The sequence below is a fragment of the Epinephelus fuscoguttatus genome, linkage group LG2, assembly GCF_011397635.1.
Source record: "Epinephelus fuscoguttatus linkage group LG2, E.fuscoguttatus.final_Chr_v1".
NCBI lineage: Eukaryota > Metazoa > Chordata > Actinopteri > Perciformes > Serranidae > Epinephelus > Epinephelus fuscoguttatus.
Genome location: NC_064753.1, coordinates 16,996,440 through 17,012,176, shown reverse-complemented (window position 1 = coordinate 17,012,176; position 15,737 = coordinate 16,996,440). Strand labels below are relative to the sequence as shown.

The following is a 15,737-nucleotide window of genomic DNA, read 5'->3' as shown; positions in this document are numbered from 1 at the left end:
TTTGTTTAATTAGCTGTCAGTCACCTGTTGATGGTGTGTAATATGTGAATAGGTCTGCTCGCTGCTTGTGAGAAGTTCTGGGTCCTGTCTTTGTATTTAAGCTGTGCTGCATAATGAGCAGACCAGCTGTTAGGACATATGGGCGGGGGGACATTTTCCTATACATTTTCATTCTTCCTGCTATTATAGCCAAATTAATCATATTTCCACATGTATTTTGTATCAGCTTGTAGCCTTCTTGTTGTTAAGACCTTGTTTTCTTACTTTGAAAAGCAGAGGTAATCACATATTTGTCCTGTGCAGAAGAAAAAGCCCTCCAGTGAATGATTAGAGAAAATCAAATTAAAAACTAATTGAGGAAACTACTGCAAGGTATTAAATCATAAGATCAAATCAGGAGTGAACAATTTTTCCCTTCATATTAATTAAATCTCAAGGGCTATTTTAATCATAAATTGGTCAAATTGTGTGCAGAACTGAAATAGTGTGAGGAATATATGGCTGTCAACTCTCACTTTTCCAGTTATACCCACATTATGTAATTCCAAGACAGTTTAGGGACCCCAGTATGCAGAAATATGTCAATACACCATTTTGAAAATGGGCAATGTTCCTTCTTCCTTCGACAAGGGTTATTTGGCCCCCTGACTTTGCTAATCAGGCTGCAGTCCGCCTCACATGTTTAGCTTGTGATCGCACTTTGCATCGTCAGTAAGTAATTTGTGTCCAAAATTTAAAGGTCAACCACTGATCTTTTCCCCCCTTGGCCTTGGGCTGGGGTCATCTGTACCCTTTGACCACGCCCCCCCCAATGGCCATCTGTGGGAAATACAGTGAGGGAGCTGATGGAAAGAATGGAGTTAGGACTTGAGTATGTGAGGTTACCTTCAACATCAGAGCATTTCCTTTGAAAGAAAAAGTATCCTATATTTTGGCTGCCATTCAGCTTGAAAATATAAGGCAAATGTTTCTTTAGAGTGTAGTGAAACACTGAAAACAAACGTCCTATCAGATGGCAAAGGTCTCAGTTAACTTCTCAGTATTTCTAAGTGCTTGCTGTGATGTAAACCTGAATCTGGATTGTGTCACACTGGTATGAAGCCTGCCTGTTACCTGATTGTTAGCGAACCTTTATCCTGCATGGGAAAAAGAAAGGAAAAATGAAGGAACAAATCCCTGTTCTTCATGGAAAGCTCAACAGCCCACCATAATTTCCCTGCTTCACCTCAAAGGGAACTTTAGCCAGTTGACACGGGGATAGCTGGTTTGTGGTTGTATTTTTCTCGTATGTATATGCATTTCTTTTTAGTTAATAAAAAATCCCATATAATATAATTTCACATAACATTTTTGTAGAATGAGTGGGACTGAGTTTAGTCATTTTTTATTTTTCTTTTCAAGCATTTCTCAAGACATGCAAATCTGAAAAATACAAGTGGGAGAAAAGTAATCGCCACAAAAGACAGAATCACATCAACAGAGTGGTAGGAGTACCAGGGCATTCTGTAGGACTCAGTTCTCAGGTGAGCTGCTCCTTTGTGTCTCATGACAAACTCTATCCAGAAGAGGGCATTCTCCAGTGGTGTTATTGGCTGATCTCTGTGCAGACTGGAGAGTCTCTGCATGTTCACTGTGTAGGAGGGCTCATTCAGGACTTCCTGTATGACCCTCAGAAAGTTGTTGTCTTTGTCCACCATGGATAATGTAAGAATCTTAGCAGCTCCTCTCTCTTGAAGACGCAGCAGGTTGTCGTATTGGTCAAAAAACACAGGTAGACCCACAACTGGGACTCCGTGATAAATAGCTTCTTGAAGGCCATTTGTTCCTCCATGAGCCACAAAGAGTTTCATCTTGGGATGTCCTAAAAGGTCATTCTGTGGCATCCAGTCTACTATTAAAGTGTTGTTGCCCACACTGGCCGGCCTGTCACCTTTATGTCTCCAGATGACTTTCTGAGGTAATTCAGCAAAAGCTGCAGCGATGTAGTCTGTTAGGTCAGCAGGAAGTTCACTCACAAAAGTCCCCAGAGACATCAGGATGACTCCATGCTCTCCAGAACTCTGCATGAACTCCTCCAGGTGTTCAGGAAGAGGTTTTGCAGGTTTACACTGGAACCCTCCCATATAGACGACGTTAGGCATGGTGGGACGAGGGAACTCAAACACAAAGTCCACTCTCATCAGCCAAATGTCTGCTCCCTGTAATAAGTCACTATATCTGACTTCTGGGCCAAAGAACCGATCACACACAGCTTGATACTGTGGGCGGATTAAAAATTCATCCTGAGCTCGCCATATGACAGAGAAAATTACATTTTTCACTCTTTGTATGAAAGTCATTTTGTCTGACAGTCCTGAGCCGGTCACAGGGATATAAGATGAAGGAGAAGGTGCAATGGCCATATGTCCCTCTCCGCTAGTTGTCCACCGCACATTATAGACCAGAGGCAGCTTAAGAGCATGAGCCAACATTATACCTGCACCCCATGCTGGGTCAGTCAGGACCAGGTCATACTTCCTCTCCTTTAAACTATTCATTAAATCTTTATCTTCAAACATGTTAGCAGCCATTTTGCACATTATTCTATGCATGTTAAACATGGCACTAAACATCTCAGCCTGTAAACTTGCAAAGCTCAAAACTGAGCTCTCTCCTCTCTCTATGACAATGATTTTTTTCAGGATTGGGTTAATGAAGTCATGATTGAAGGCTTCAGTGACAGGAATTGTGATTGTTTTGTAGTGCGGAGAGTCATCCTTGATGTACCAGCTTTTATCGGTCCGTACCACATCGACAGAGTGTCCTCGAGAGTGGAGAGCTTTGATCATGATGTCCATGTTCACCCAGTGGCTTCCCTCCAAAGGAACGATCAAAATCTTCCCTCCATGACAGATTCTCCACGACAACAACACGATAGATAATAAGCGAAGAAAAGCAGCATTTCCTCCAGGGGTCATCTTTAACCTGTAAGGAAAAATATGAGACAACATTGTTAATTGCTCAGGGAAAGAAAACTCAGTTTTAATGACATAAAATTTACACTGAAATTAAGTCAGTTTTACATCAGTTTCCCCTTAACAAAGGCAAATTCAGTGATATTAAATAACATTCAAGACTGATCTGTAACATACCTGTTTCACACGAAGTAACTGCAGGCATGCATGTGCGTAGATGTTGGTGTGAAACAGCAAAGGTACCGCTGAATGTGTAGCTACAAATTCCAGGAAGGCTTACATAAGTGGATTATGGGTAATCTTTTCATTGGGCTTTTCTTCAGGAATGGACAACAATGTGGTCTCTTTGTTAAAGCTGTGGGCAGAAATGTGTTACAGCTCCTTACTTGTACCTCCTTGTGTGAATTCTGTTCTGATTGTTTTCTTTATTCTAAATAGCACACCACAGGCGCCTTCAGTGTTTTATATTTATAGTCAATAACATGCTCTTCTTAGAGGAAGATGTTCAAAGGTACACTCATACAAAATCACCAGTAAGATGTAAAGCCTTTGATCCCTTGGGGAAAAAAGCAAAGATTTTTTCACCATTGTCATTTTCATGCAAAATCGTTTACCTATTACAAAAAAAGGAGACAGGTTGGGACAAGATGGGAAAACAAATCAAATTTATAGGGCCGAGAAACAGATGAAGGGCATCCTAATGTTAATCTGTTACATTCACTTTAGGAGCCCTCACTTTTTGCTGGACTCTTCTAGGTCTCTTCTACTTTTATTCGTCTGTTTGGTTTAAATAAAAAGACAAAAAAATATGAATTCATTCCTTTATCCGTGCTTATTTTTGTTTATCATCTTTATTTATAGTCTCTTTATTAAGTGTAGCAGGAACTGGAACTGGAACGTCAGAGATTTCATCATGACAACCACCAATATGTTCACGCTGGTGGTGCCTTTCTGTTGTTTTTTTTTTGTAGCTGTAATGTGAAGACATGGCCATGCAGAGGCACTGCAGGCTCACCCAAAGCCTTAGCTGCTCAGCTGCTGGGGCACAGAGTGTCTTCCTGGTGCTTGGAGGTGTTGATTGTTGTGTTGCATGCCCAAGACCCTTTGATACATTTCTCTAAACTATATTACACAAGGTATCTGCATGCATCACCTACCACAATGAGACAGATACTGAGTTGTTATAAGACCTATTTTTCACTTTAGATTCAGTTCAGCACTAAGCTACAGTAGGCTAAAAACATCCTGAACACTCAGGACCTCTGCGCTGATCTGTTGCTAAGGATCGTATTACAGTCCCTGCAAAGAATGCGGGATTTGTCCTTAGCTGAGAGGAAGGGCTGCCAGGGACACTCAAGTCTGGGCAAGAAAGTCCACCTCCCCTTTCCACGCACAGTCAAGCAGAGTAAAACTATTAAACCATGTGCATCCCTAAGGAGGAGTGCCTGATGTGTGTGGCGCATGTGTGTTTTCATGTAACTGTGTGGTCTTTTTAATGTACACAGAAGGAGAAATCACATCTTTTATTAGAGTAGAAGGAATATGTGATACTGTTCTCTGGTCCCTGTTCTCGCTCTGTATCACATTTATGAAGTTAGAATTACAGAAACGCAAAATTAAACCATCACTTTTATTTGAATTATGCTCCACAGATAAAGTGGTCATCTTTTCAAACATAGGGTACATAGGGGATATGCAGAAATAGGGCAGTATGTAAAATGCAAATGAAGGTCTTCTCCTATCTATCCTGTGTGTGTGTGTGTGTGTGTGTGTGTGTGTGTGTCTGGGTGGCGAGCTGCCACATACTTGGGGGTACATAAAGAGGTACCTAAATGAATAGAAAGGAACTGATATTCATCACTGCGTCCTGCAACCTTAAGCACAAGAGCCATTAGTGGGTTATTTATCCAAGATTACCCTGTGAGAACATGTTGTCTTGTCATTTTGTGTCTACAAATCTCTATCACAACCAAAAATAAATCTCCACTCTATGATGTGAGCAGAGGCAGGGGACTTGAGTCCCATGACTTGACTCAAGTCAGACTTAGTTGCAGATTTGAGGATTTGGGACTTGCTTAACTTAAAATGATAAAAGACTGTGTTTTTTAAAAGACTGTGTTTTTTTGTTTTTCCTCTTCCTCTTTATATATATCTATATATAGGACATTACTTAATGTTGCCTTTGTGTGGCATTTAGATTGCTGCTTTTACAATATGCACATTATCCGTCCTCAAAAACCCAATAAAGAGACTTAAAAAAAAAAAAGATAAAAGACTCGACTTGACTTGATTGGTATTCATGACTTGATGACTTGACTTAGACTTGATACAGATAACTCAAAAGGACTCGACTTTTTACTATGCACTTGCATTTCTCCAGATAATGAGAAGTTATGTTTTCTTTTTGAAACATGACTGGATAATTTCTAGTGCCATGCATGCAAACCTGGCAACCTACTTGGACATGGTGGACCAGCAGAGGGCAACATATGAATTAGCTATCATGGAGAGGGCTAGTCCAAAAATAATACACTTTGGATTCAAAGATTATGTAGTCAGTGTAGGTGGTAAGAAGAGGACAGCAGTATGTACTGCAGCTCAAAAATCAGTGACAACCCCAACTTCCAACTTAATCCATCACTACAAATCCCACAAAGAAAGATATGTGAGTGTATATTTTAGCTAAACTATTAGCTTACTGGCTGGTCAGCTGTCATCTAGAAAGCTAACATTTGACTAGATAATCAGAATTTCATATGACTTGACTTGTGACTTGCTTGACGTATGGCAGGGACTTGACTAGCTTGATTCTCACCACAGTAACTTGGTTTAAACTTGCACATGTGATTTACTCCCACATTTGGATGCAGCAAGTATAGTTGGAGAAAATAATGTATTGAAATGTACTGATGAGTGAGATGTGCACAAAAATGCATGGGACATGGCTGAATGTCGATTTTAATATCATATGTAATACATATATTGAGTCTTTTAATAATTCATCTTTAAACTCAGAAATACAGAATTCAAAATCTCTCTAAAACAAACAAGCAGAAGAAAAAAAGTCTGTAATACACTCAGCAAACAAGGCCCCCAAATCTGCAGCTTGATCTCTGGCACTGCTGCGGCATACAGAATGACTGTGGATAAGCAGAGCAGGCCTGCATCTGAGTGGTAATCGCAGCATCTCAGTCTTCCAAATCTCAAATAAGACCCATAATGAGCTGTTAATGTGCTTTGCCTTCATTTGTGTCTAGTTGAACTGTGGCTCTTAGAGGATACTGCCACTGTGGTCAGGGACGATGATACTGGCCCATTTGTAAATAACTGGGATGAAGAGGAGAGCAGAGCCCAGGATGGACACCAGCAGGAAGGCCCAAAGAAACATTCGATCCAGGACCTGGGCTACAAATTTCCAGTCTTGAACCACCTGGAACGAAAAGGAAGCATGTCAGTCTCGCATATGGCTCAGTAGCGAAAGTGAATAGTCAAGTATGGGGCCAAAATGATAATTTTTATGACCTTTACCATTTTTATTGTTAATGATGGATGTGCAAATACACAAAATCCAACATACTCACCTCTCTGACCTCATTTTCTTTAACCACATGCATGGTTATGTAGCGAATAGAATCCAAAGCTGCTTGTAGGTTGTGTCTGGTGTAGAGCAGAGGTGTCAGTTCAGGTTTCAGGTCCTTATTCATAAACTGTCCTCCTGCTCTTTTTACTCCGGCTGGGGCGTAACGGTCCGCATGGCTGCGCATGCACAGCAGCTTAGGCAGTCGATGCAGGAAGATCCTCCTCACCCAGGGTGCCATGCCATGATGTGTAGAAGAGGAGCGATGGTGGATGTTGATGGCAAAGACAGTGATGATGATGGAGAGCGTGACGAAGATCATGGTGAAGACCAGGTACTCCCCGATGAGCGGGATAGCCTTTGAAGAGGAAGGAATGATTTCCTCGATGACCAGGAGGAAAACTGTGAGTGACACCAGGACTGAGGTGCAGAGAGAGATCTTCTCGCCGCCGTTGGAGGGCAGATAGAAGACGAGGATGGTGAGGAAGGAAAGGCCAATGCAGGGGATGATGAGGAAGAGGGTGTAGAAAAGAGGCAACCTGCGAATGATGAAGAAGTAGGTGATGGTGGGATAGGAAGCGCTGCCGTCTGTCCTCACACCACGGCTGCCTGTGGCCTTCACTATCTCCCATTCACCGTTGTCAAAATAGTCCTTCTTGTCGACATGAAAGTCCTCCAGAATTATGTCCACCTGTCAAATACAGAGTGAAATCTCATGTCAACCTCTGGTCATGACTAACAATACTGTGCTGTGGAGCAGACACTCACCTGGGAGCCATCATATGTCCAGGAGCCAAACTTCATTGAACAGTTTTGAAGGTCAAAAGGGAAGAAAGTGACGTCAATGGTACAGGCTGACTTGTAATTGGCTGGTGGCGTCCATGATATGGTTCCATCATACTTAACGACAGCCTTGGTGACAGTACCCTCAAAACGCCCATCTGAACTGTTAAAAGAAATAATATTTATTCATTTAAAAGGTTAACTGATAGCTCGGTTGAAATGATTTCCTACATTTTTTAGTTTTAGACTTTTCTGGATAGGTCCTTTTAAATCCTTCAAAGACTGTTTATGATACAGTGCTGTGATCTGCATGCTTGTCAGTATGGTCATGACCTTCATATACATTTTGGAAAATATAAAATGTCCTCCCTGTCATTTATTTCCATATATATTGGCACATACTTATCATATAGGACAACATCAGGAAGCCAGATCCTGTCAGAAGGGACTCGGATAATTGTGATGCCCAGATAGTCATCAGGGTTCCATCTGAGTTTCCTGTCAGTCCACTCCTACATGAAGAGAACATTTTGTAATAACCTATCAAACAAATGTGCACATTTAAAGGGCTTTGTGTTGGAGATATCAGCTGTAGAGATGTCTGCCCTCTCTTGATGATAATGGAAGTAGATGGCAATCGGCTTGTGGTATTCAAATCACCCAACAATTACATTTGAAAAACTCAACAGCAATGTCTCTTTCCATAAATCAGGATGTGGCTACTCAAGATAATCCACGGACCTTGTTGTGAGCAGTTACATGTAGGAACTATTTTCTTTCTTCTGAACTACACCTGTCAACCATATCATGGCACAGATGGAAGCATGCGTCTACACTTGAAAAAGAGGCTCGTGCTTGTGACATCACAAGATACAAATTTTAAAGGTGTTCTCCTCAGCTGAGCTGTAATGTGAGCTAGCTCAGCAGTGCTAGGTGAGGTAGCAGAAGATGCACATTTCTTTCTGCATGGTGATACAGCTGGCAAGTGTAGTGTTTATATAAAAAAAAGTTCCTACGTGAAACTGCTCACAACAAAGTCTATGGACTATGTTCAGTAACTGGTTCACGATGTCTGCAAAGCAACATTACTGTTGAGGGGGTTTTTTTTTTTTGGTGCTTTAAACACCACAACCTGAGTGCCGTCTGGTGCCTTCATATTCGAGAGAGAAGACAGACATCTCTACAGCTTCTATCTCCAACACTCGCCTACTCACACCAAATCAATCCAGAGTGATAAATAGTGCTAAAAGTAAGAGGAAAATATGTATTTTTGATATGGGGTGAATTGTCGCTTTGAAGTAAATGTCTGCCATTTTGGGAAATACACTTATTTGCTGTCTTGGCAACAGGCCCCCAGAAAGTGCGCCAGGCTTTGAAGCCAACTTTTGTGGTGGTCAAGCAGTCTAATTACAGCTTCATGTAATGCCCTGTGGTCCAATGTCTGTAAATCAGTGCTTTTTTTTTTCTAAGAGTCACAACCCCCACGAAATGACTTGTTTCACTTAAGAGATTAGATCCATTTGGTCCAATAAATAAGTTAGCGGAGCGCTAAACCTAAATTAGCCTGTTCTTCCGAAGTCTGTAATACACCTGCTCTATCGACCACACAGTGCAGAAGCAGTGCCGATCACCCAGGTAATTTTATACGCGGTGGTCGAACCTTTTTGCAACTTTCATAAGAATGAACGGGGCCCCACCTCCAACACTGTAACCAGTTCTCTTTATTTGCCAAGGGTGAGATGAGAATATTTACAACACTCATCTACCTGTATGCTAAGAAGCTACAGCCAGCAGCTGGCTAATTTAGCTCAGCACAAGGTGTGAAAATAGTGGAAAACAGCTAACCTGGCTCTTTGGTTACAAAATCTGCCCACCAGCACCTCTAAAGCTACCTAATCAACACATATCTCATTTTTTAAATCTATACAAAAACCACAGTATAAAAAAGACAAATTGCTGTTTTACAAGGGTTTATGTGCCAGTTTAATAAGCAAGATACAGTGTGTTTACTTGTGAGCTTTAGAGGTGCTGGTAGGTAGATTTCTGTTTGGTTTGGTTTGGACAGAGCCAGTCTAGCTGTTTCCTCCTGTTACCAGTCATTGTGCGAAACTGTGCTAAAAGGCTGTCGGCAGTAGCTTCATATTTACTGTACAGATGTGAGATTGTCCAGTAAGGATATACTTTGCCGAGCCCAGCCCACACAAAAGTGTACATAGATAAACAAAAATAGCAAAATTCACTCATATAGGATTAAAAACTAGCAAATCTATTTGATTTGAAATATAGATATGCCATACATGATAGGTACATTGCAATAGAATAATCTGCAGGTATTCATTTTCTAAATGGAAAAGGTGACCGCCAAATGAAGGAGATACAATTATTAAATCTGTCATACTTTGCAAATGACATGTATGATAGATAGGCAGCACCACTGGAGCCAGTGCCCTTCCATCACCCTTTTTGCATGATGTAATCCATCATTGTGAAAGGGAGCAACTGACCCGAATGGCAGAGCCTGGTCTGTGGGGATAACTCAAAAGATGCTTGACAGACAGGACACCCAAGACCATGAATAAGGCTGACAGGAGCGGGAGTGGGGAGAAGGCAGCTTGCAGAGGCAGGTGTGTGGGCACAGGGCCAAAAGGACTCATATAGATGAGGACTGTCAGTGAAATGCCAGCAGACCAGATTAAAAAGGGGTGACTGTTTGCCTTGAAATGCCATGCAATGCCAGAGGTAGTTTCAGGGTATTTCCTCAACCATAAAGTAAACACTAACAGCCATACCTGAACAACTTCACCTGTGTGTTTAGCGATGATGGTGAAATGCGATGTTAAGGTAAGATGTGTAGCTCTACTTACCTGTTTCATCCACACATTGGTTGTCATTCGCTGATTTTTCTCGTCCTAAAATGGTGAGCACAGAAACAATTAGAATAGCATGCTTTCTTTTTAACCCTGCTACATTCATGTGTTGACTTAACACCTCAGTGACACAACCCATAAACAATACCGATAATCAGTGCTTTTCCATCCTCACCACATCAACTAGCTGGGAGATGGCCAGTCCAAACTTCACACGGATCGTCTGGTTTAGGTATTCCACTGGACGCACCCATTTCTGGTAGTTTCCAAAGAGGTATTTGAACAGTTTGTCCTCTGCTTTTGCAAAGGAAGAGAGTTTTGGAACCCCTAAACAGGTGTGAAAAAAATAAGGTTAAACAGAAAAATTCTAAGTTTATACTCACTTGTACATAAATGTAGAAAATATAAAAGTAGCTTTGATTTATTCAGTAGTCCTGTGCTTAATGAATCCATTTCCAGCTCTGTTTTTATCATTGCTCTCAAACAGCACTGCATTCACCTCTCTGACCTTACTACAGTGTTTGTCATCTAGAGTTTCTGGATATGACCTCCAGGTAAAGCTCTGGTTTCAAGAGACAGAGAAAATAAAGCTTTGACCCAGACACACACTGACCATAAAATGGCGTTAAGAATCCTTATGACATATAATGTATGAAAACTTCAAAATCAATGCCAAAATAACTAGCTTTGACCCCTGTTTGTTATTCAACAGCAGCAGAGGATGCAGGTGTCCTTTACTCAGTTAAGTGTGTGTAATGGAGCCATTATGAGAAAGACGGATGATATTCAATGCCGCAGTCATGAGTGGAGCGTGTTCAGTGTTAGCCTGGTGTTTTTACATCATTTGGCTGCTTGCCTCTCAATTGGAGCCGACACGTTTCAACAGAATTCTGTTTTCTCTCAGTGCTGTACTCCGTCCAGCTAATATGCAGCGTGACTCTCAAAGGATTCCCAGTCTTATGTTTATGTTCTGACTTGATATTATTCCAGAGTTTGGCTGCAAGCCGTTATTCCATAAAAAAAAAGCATGTTGCAAACAATGAATTGCACACAGGCTTACTGAGGAATGTTATGTCCGCTAAACAGTTTTGAACAGAGATTTGGCCTGCTTCCTATTTACTGCATGCCTTTCACCAAAATAGGAAATTAATATGCCTATTTACCTGTTATGTGCTGTGACTCATATGCGTCGGTGATTGTAAATAAGGCAAACATTCTCAATTCAAAGGGCATACTTAAAAAAAAACACCTCTTTCCAGCAAGTCTTGGGTGAGTAGGTGTAAATGTACTGTAATAAAAGGTAAACAGGGGATACTGTAAATGGGACAGTGATGTGTGGTGATGTGTCAAAATGATCAAGAGCTACAGGTCAAAACATGACTTGAGCTTTGGACTGATGGTGGTGATAGACGAATTGTTGTATATTGACCCCAGAATGTGAAAATAGTTTTTGGACTGACAAGAAACATGTTCAAAACCAGCCATTAGTCTTAACTGACTCACACTGACTAACACTGCCAAGAAAAGACAGAAAGCCCACAAAAACTTTATGGTGTTATTTTTCTGATCCAGTTTAAGCTTGTCTAACCTATCCATGCATGCAAAAAAGTTAGGTGCAGTTACAAGATGAGTAACTGACCTGTTTTACATTGCAGTGACACTGTCTGGATCACAGTCAAACTGGCGCATTGTTTTGCTGAAGCAGAGCTCCTCTACAGTGTTGAAAATATCGATTGCAATTTGAATTACACGCCATTACTTTCATCCCGCTCTTTAAATCTTTCGCCAGCGCAGTTATAAACTCGATTTATGGACGGAGAATGTGGCTGGAAACGTACCACAAGACTGACCACAAATGTATGGAGTCCCCGCTCTCAGTGTGTGCAGATCAATAAAGACAAGGCTGCAACACCCTCAATCAATGACCTCGTAATAAGCAAATTCATCATCTCTTGAGCCACTCCCCCACCATCACCAGCGTCCTGCTCGACTGGAAGGCAGCCGCACAGTCTGCTGGTTTCACCATTGCTCTGTTTTAGTGTGTGATGAATGCAATATTTAGAGTCAGAAATATACTAATACCCAAAATAATGCATTTGCTGTAAAGGAAATGCTCATTTGCACTGCATGCTGGGTGAAAATAAATATTTGAGAGCCCTGGGTCAATGCTATCTGCTCTGTGCAGGCGGCGGCATCACAAAAAAGTCAAATCAAATCAATACAAATTAAACACAGAATATTTAATGTCTGTGTGCCATCATAGAGATTGTGAGGATTACAGCGAGGTCAAACTAATGTGTTAATACCAACCAAATATGCAAAACATCAATAGCGGAAAGAGGAAAGGAGAAAGCAATAAAATGTTTAGCAGAAGGCAAAGAAACCCATTAGGTTCATAAACACCAACATATGCATAAACATTCTGTATACATGAATACAAGGTCACTGTGCAGTTGATGCATACATGCACACAAATATTTACACGCTATATATACACGCTGTCATGGCAACAACGGTACCTCTCCTCCCTCCTCTCCTGCTGCTACATATGGTTAGCCTCTGTGTTTTGCATACTGTAATAACTTCTCCCATCATTCCTCACCTGCTGTTCCTCACTTACCCACAAGCTGTGTCTCCAGGGTTTAATGCCTGAGCTCATCACCTGACCCGATCATGCCCACCCAGCTGCGTTTAATTCACCTCAGGATATACAGAGTAAAATACAGTTTTCAATTTCCTCGTTACTTGAGCCGAACATTTTTTTCCCTGTTGTTTGTTCCTGTTGTTGTCCCTGCTTTGATTCGCATTTGTCGGCCTTTTGATGACTGTGTGAGCCTCGTAGCATTGGACTGTATATACAAGACCTGGGAGTGCCTGAAAACCAAACAAACGAGAACTCCACGCGTCCATGGGTGTATTGTGAGACAATGGGCCCCCGTACAGACTTTTAAAAGGCCTCTCCTACAAAGGACTGGAAACAAACACACTGACTTTGTACTGATTTTCCTTTTTAGTCATCTCGTGTCATAGTTGGTCTGTGTCTCTTTTTGGTTGTTTTACCCCTTTTTGGAGTTATTTTGTGTCTGTTTCTTGTTGTTTTGTGTGTCTTTGGGGTAATTTTTTGTCTTTTTGTTGTCGTTTTGTGTCTCTTTGTAGTTTGTTTGCATCTCATTGTTGTCTTTTTGTGTCTTTTCCTGTTTGGTACATTTTAATTTGAGTGACATTTTGCAGGTGAAGGCCAGGGGAGATGGGGGCTGACACTTTGCTCAGTAGGCCTGTTCAGTAAATGCTCATGTCAGCCAAAACGACTCATTTAATTAAGTCAAACCCAGATTTAGTAAATATTGTGTTGTGTTGTCAGTGCACACTATCTGGTTTTTGGGTTTCGGTCTTTTAGTCATTAGAAATGTGCTGCTTGTTCAGTAGGTGGGTAGTTTGCTTTCGGCCTGAACAGTGAATTTGATATGAGAAGGTAAGTGGTCAAACTAACACCATTCCTTATTTTTTCAACTTGGCAAGCTCTCTTCACTCTTTACTGACCATCTGCCAATATCTACATCTATTTTCTCTGTTTCTACATAACCACTAGAGTCCAACTTATCTTTGACTGTGCCATCTGTCGTACTCGACTGTGACATTCCACCATGGTAATTTGATGAGGCATTCCCGGTCCTTGAGAAACTTACGCAGTGAGTGGCACAGGTGGCAGCAGCACAGCAGCGGCAGCAGCAGCAGCAGCGCGAGAGAGGTGGCTGCTCCTCCGGCTCTCAGCATCATATCAGAGGTGGCACTGGATCCACACAGCTGGTTCCTTGGGCATCACAGAGCTGCAAAATAAAAATTAAAAACAGCTGTAATGACATACAGTAGGTTTTGTGTACAATGAGCCAACATCTGTGCTGTTAAGAGTATGGCTTTAATCATGCCTTGGGTTAAGGGTTCAAATCCCAAGGCAGCCACCCCTGCTCCCCTTTGGTGAAGCTCCATGCAAACACAGCTGCTCATTTCAGTGAATAGGCTGTGTAAAGCCTAAAATCGTTATGTCGAGCATTCTAAATAACAAACTGCATTCATCACACCTTTAATATTCAGCATCCTACACAAGCCAAGAACGCACTCTGCTCTCACCTTGCCAACCTGACCCTCTCCTGGGTAATTATTTCACCTCACACAGTAAGCGTGCAAATGCTGCATACATACCTGCTCTGAGCATCTTCCATCAATACTGAATCCAGAGTGGCAGCAGAGGTGGAGGCGGTGGGAGTCTTGACGACAGCGACAGTGCTGCTTTAGCGCTCCTCCATTCCATGCAGGTTGTTTCTCTCGCCTCATACAGATGCTTCACTCCCTGCTGCTTCCAATTGTGCACAGGCAACACATCCTCATCTCCTCTTCCTCCTCCTTCTCCTCATCCTACCAAGAGCCCGCCCCGTAACCCTCCACCCCCACCCTTCCCCTCCTCCTAGGATTCTTGTGGTCACTAATCACAGACGGGGATAGTCGCCCCCTCCATGCAGCCACCTCACTGCCTCTTCACAGCAGCATCAGGGAATGGCAAGCACAGCTCCGCCACTGATTCTGTTTGTGATGTGATATTACATTTTGTACCTCTCTCGGCTCCTCTCGGTCTCTCTGTATGTGTGAATGCGTGTGCTTCCATGGCGACAGCATATTGTGGGACCCAGAGAGCCTGTATGACATGAGGAGGGGGCTAGGGACAATATCTAGCCTGTGTTAAAAAATTAATTAGCACCATCACCTCTGAATACTTAGTTTTGAGTCTGATCTCACTTTTCACTTTTTATTTGTTATTTGTAAAACACTTTGCAGAGGAAAATCTGACCTTCGCCTTTTTGTTTGAGTAATTTTTTAAATTTTTTAATTAAGTTTCTTTTATCTTTCATGAGTCACACTGAGTCATGCTACACAATATGTTTTAAGCCCTGAGAAAAAGGGTAACTCCATATCACCTTATGGTCATCTGTCTGGTAAACATTTCTTCTCATCTCAACACATTGTTCAACGACTTATGTGACACTCGGTGTTAAACTAATGACTAAGAATGGCCAGCAAGGCTACAACTGAATTTTTCATGCTGTATAATTAGTCTAAAAAGCCTTGAAGGATTCTTCAGATTGCCGCTATTAAAAAATAATATATTCCATTGCAATGTATTACTGAAGTAACTTTTCAATCTGGTAGGTGAGAGCGTTTCGGAGGCTGCGAGTAAAATCAATCTCGTTGCATCAGTATGACAAGATCCCTTTTCAATACTGGATGCATGCGACCAAGTTCAATTTTACCTACTGTATGTTTTATAAAATGTGAAAATGGGACACACTGTGAAATCCTAGCCAAACTATACATGTCCTGTTACATACAAATACACTATACAAACCAATCAAACCTATTCAGACACACAGACATATTGAGAAAGTATACTGTGTAATTTTTGTGTCATCACTCAATGAAAGCTAAAAACAGCCTACAGTAGACTGAAGACAAGATTTAACATCCAGACACTAAGGCTGCCATCTCAGGGTGAACATTTAGGTT

General features: G+C 41.6%; 2 protein-coding genes across 2 annotated transcripts; both read right to left on the bottom strand.

Annotated features, from left to right (window-relative positions):
• Window positions 1–1,373: 1,373 nt before the first annotated feature.
• On the bottom strand, window positions 1,374–3,382 carry LOC125878678 (UDP-glucuronosyltransferase 2C1-like). The gene is made up of 2 exons (XM_049560064.1): window positions 3,132–3,382; window positions 1,374–2,964 (listed from the first exon to the last, which is right to left on the bottom strand). The coding sequence occupies exon 2, from the start codon at window positions 2,955–2,957 to the stop codon at window positions 1,374–1,376; it is 1,584 nt and encodes a 527-aa protein (XP_049416021.1). The 5' UTR covers window positions 2,958–2,964; window positions 3,132–3,382.
• A 2,522-nt stretch (window positions 3,383–5,904) lies between these two features.
• On the bottom strand, window positions 5,905–14,578 carry chrna5 (cholinergic receptor, nicotinic, alpha 5). Its single transcript, XM_049560077.1, has 8 exons — window positions 14,382–14,578; window positions 13,868–14,008; window positions 10,357–10,508; window positions 10,179–10,223; window positions 7,717–7,826; window positions 7,300–7,477; window positions 6,536–7,222; window positions 5,905–6,384 (listed from the first exon to the last, which is right to left on the bottom strand). The coding sequence occupies exons 2-8, from the start codon at window positions 13,956–13,958 to the stop codon at window positions 6,226–6,228; spliced, it is 1,422 nt and encodes a 473-aa protein (XP_049416034.1). The 5' UTR covers window positions 13,959–14,008; window positions 14,382–14,578; the 3' UTR covers window positions 5,905–6,225.
• Between the last annotated feature and the right edge of the window lie 1,159 nt (window positions 14,579–15,737).

Coding starts and splice junctions, on each gene's coding strand:
- chrna5 (XM_049560077.1), bottom strand. CDS start 13,958: ATGATGCTGAGAGCCGGAGGAGCAGCCACCTCTCTCGCGCTGCTGCTG. Junction 7,827..10,178: donor CCAATGTGTGGATGAAACAG/GTAAGTAGAGCT, acceptor CTCTTCATGTAG/GAGTGGACTGACAGGAAACT. Junction 7,223..7,299: donor GGACATATGATGGCTCCCAG/GTGAGTGTCTGC, acceptor TGTATTTGACAG/GTGGACATAATTCTGGAGGA.
- LOC125878678 (XM_049560064.1), bottom strand. CDS start 2,957: ATGACCCCTGGAGGAAATGCTGCTTTTCTTCGCTTATTATCTATCGTG.